The 2,779-nt window shown below is 45.5% G+C and overlaps 1 protein-coding gene across 1 annotated transcript; it reads left to right on the plus strand.

The window, feature by feature from the left end:
• The first annotated feature begins 285 nt into the window (after positions 1–285).
• LOC119356957 lies at positions 286–1,226 on the plus strand. Its single transcript, XM_037623941.1, has 3 exons — positions 286–417; positions 543–736; positions 1,062–1,226. Exons 1-3 carry the CDS (start codon positions 286–288, stop codon positions 1,195–1,197), a joined length of 462 nt encoding a protein of 153 aa, XP_037479838.1. The 3' UTR covers positions 1,198–1,226.
• The last annotated feature ends 1,553 nt before the right edge of the window (positions 1,227–2,779 follow it).

The raw sequence follows: 2,779 nt of genomic DNA on the forward strand, positions 1-2,779 counted from the left end.
TTAGGAGACCAGGGTTCCACCCCTTGCGCGTTGCCTTTTTCCTTCTCTTATTTCATTTACGCGAATGGGCCAGCCCGACCGATTGCTGTAGACGCTTCAGTAAGACTGAAGAAAAACTCGCTGTAAGCGAGATATAGCCTTTTAATTCTCTGCACGCGATGACATGGGCCGTCTGACTCCGGTTCCACGTTGTGCTAAACTTGGGCCCGTAACGCGTTAGAGTTCTCGAAACCATCGATACAAGCCGAGGAGCGAGGAAGGGGTACGTATCGTCATCGATCGATCATGGCGGCGGCGCTTCGACTACAGGCGGCGGCGAGGATGCTCCAGCGATCTCCGGCGGAGCAACGGCTCCGGCTGCTGCCACGGCTCTTGCACGGCGCCGGTTCACCGTCGACCCCCTCGGCTGCTGCCGAGGCACGTACCTACATGCTCCATCATCTCACGAAACTAAAATAGACAAAGACGTACTTTTTCTCATTAATTAAAGCCTCGTATATACAAGTACTCACTCGTGCTGCGTTGCGTCCGTTCGTCACCAGAGGCTCTCGTTGGTGCAACTGCACGACAGGCAGCAGGAGCTGTCAGAGGAGCTGTACCCCGTGCTGCTCGAGCTAGACAAGAGAATACTAGGCAAACACCACAAGGCCACCGGCTTGATCTTCCACACCAGATACTCGGATCTGCTCGGGATCGTCACCAAGCACGTCGATCCTAGACCAAACGACTCCAACTGGTACGTAAGTATGGTACATACTACCTCTGTCCTGGTTTATTGGTCCCTTCATAATTTATGCCAAATTTTGATCAAAGATTTAAATAATAGAATGTTAATGCATGTCAACAAAAAATATATTGTTGGATTTGTATTTAAATTTAATTTTCAATAATATGATATGCATAAATATTTTGTTAGTTAAATTTATGGTCAAAATTTGGCACGAAATACAATGAAGACCAATAAACCAAGAGAAAGATAGTACATACATACACACACACCTATTTTCTCTGCGCTCTTGTTAGTTAATCAGTAGTCTTTTCTTTCATATGCATGCTTGCAGGCGGTGGTTTCGAGCCAAAGTGATATTGTCCAATGGGTGCGCATGGTTGGTGGGTCTGGGTTTCCTACATTGCATGTGCTTCCATGATCTGCTTGCGGAAGAAGAAGAAGAAAATGATGTAGATAAAGAGGAGTGATAAAATTTCATATATCTCGGTTGGTGTCAGGTCTTTAGTTGCTCTATATAGTTTATACATCATGTTTTTATCATTCAGGTATTTTCTGGAATGCAAGGGATCTAGGAGATCCTCGCACACAAACCTTTATTGCTAATTTTATTAGACATTATAACTTTAGTTTTGTTGGTGTATCTGAAACTAAGAAGCAATCTTTTACATATATGTTTTTAAACATAATTAGTGATTATACTAAATTTGAGTGTATTTTTTGTCCCGCCAGGTGTTAATACTAATGCTTTTAAGGTATTAGATTAGAAAATGAAGTTGGCATTTATTTTGTCAGAGCTCTGGTAAAACATTCGAACAAAACAATAACATTTGGAATATAGTATCTGTTTGTGGGTCTGCTCTGTGAGGAGAAAGATGTTTATGTTAGAGTGTAGAACAAAACAATAACAGTTGAAGTTTGGGTGCCGGCAATTGTATCAAGCGAGTCAACTCTTTGCAAGTCTTTTGTCTTTATTTTGTATCATTTTGCTAGCTAAGCCCCTTCTTGCTAAGACTTGATCTGGTCTCTATGGCTTGTACTTTGTTAGAGCAACTCTAGCAGACCCCGCATTCAGCCGGCCCGCAAAACGCCTTTGCGGTTCGTGGAAAATGGCCTTTGCGGGCTGGCTCGGACCGCCGCAGATGCAGACCCCACATAACGGATCCGTAAAAAAAGATATTTGTGGAATATGCTCTTTTACGGGTCGGCTTTGCGGGGTCTGGTCTGGCGCAGCTACTCCCGGCCCGGAAAACCTAAATTTGATCCAACATAATGCATTTCTTTACTTTTTCAACAACATTGGATATATAAGACGTCACCAAGTCTTTGCTAAAATAGCAAGTCCAAAGAAAACAAGAACCACAAGTATGCGTTTTAGAAGATTTCCAACTTCCATAACTCCTCCCACTAGTTGAAGCAATATCTTCTCTATGCATTCATTATTGATCTGCGGATTCTTGATCTTGCATTCTTCATTCTTCATCTTTGGTTCAAAAGAAGCAGACGCCGCTTCCCCTCTAGTTGCACATGCTGCATCATTGCCTTCGATTCTACTAAGGAGTGCATCAACATCTATTAAGTTTCTTTCTATCAATAAATCAATGTATTGACCTTCCCAAAACCAAAATGAGCATCCATCTTCCTACACAAAAGAATGACCATGTTCGAAATGAAGATCCGCAATTGAACCAAAGAATGAGCTACCCAAGTGCACGTACCCCGTCGTTTTCGCATTTGAAGAACACCCATACGGGGTGCTTCGGCGCGGCCGAAGTAAGCCGCAGCACTGTCCGCGTGCAGTCGTCGCACTGTATGAGCGGCAACGACGAGCCACAGAGCGGCTGCGCGAGCGTCGAGCCCGATGGACGGCCGGACGAATCCATGCCCGCAAATCGTTGGCGGCGCCGAGAGGACGAACCTGTCCCTGCATGCGGTGATGCGCCCTTACCGGGGCTGCGGGAGATGCTCCCCGACCACTCCATTGCTGGGCGCAGCCACCAGCGGGCGGCAAAAGCCAAATCCAGCGGCCCCACGATGAAGTGTCGCAGATCC

The sequence above is a fragment of the Triticum dicoccoides genome, chromosome 1A, assembly GCF_002162155.2.
Source record: "Triticum dicoccoides isolate Atlit2015 ecotype Zavitan chromosome 1A, WEW_v2.0, whole genome shotgun sequence".
Lineage (NCBI taxonomy): Eukaryota > Viridiplantae > Streptophyta > Magnoliopsida > Poales > Poaceae > Triticum > Triticum dicoccoides.

What these genes read in the sequence shown, in the direction of transcription:
- LOC119356957 (XM_037623941.1), top strand. Translation starts at nt 286, where the DNA reads ATGGCGGCGGCGCTTCGACTACAGGCGGCGGCGAGGATGCTCCAGCGA. An exon ending in CCCCCTCGGCTGCTGCCGAG is followed by an intron (nt 418 to 542) that starts GCACGTACCTAC and finishes GTTCGTCACCAG; the next exon opens with AGGCTCTCGTTGGTGCAACT. An exon ending in AGACCAAACGACTCCAACTG is followed by an intron (nt 737 to 1,061) that starts GTACGTAAGTAT and finishes GCATGCTTGCAG; the next exon opens with GCGGTGGTTTCGAGCCAAAG.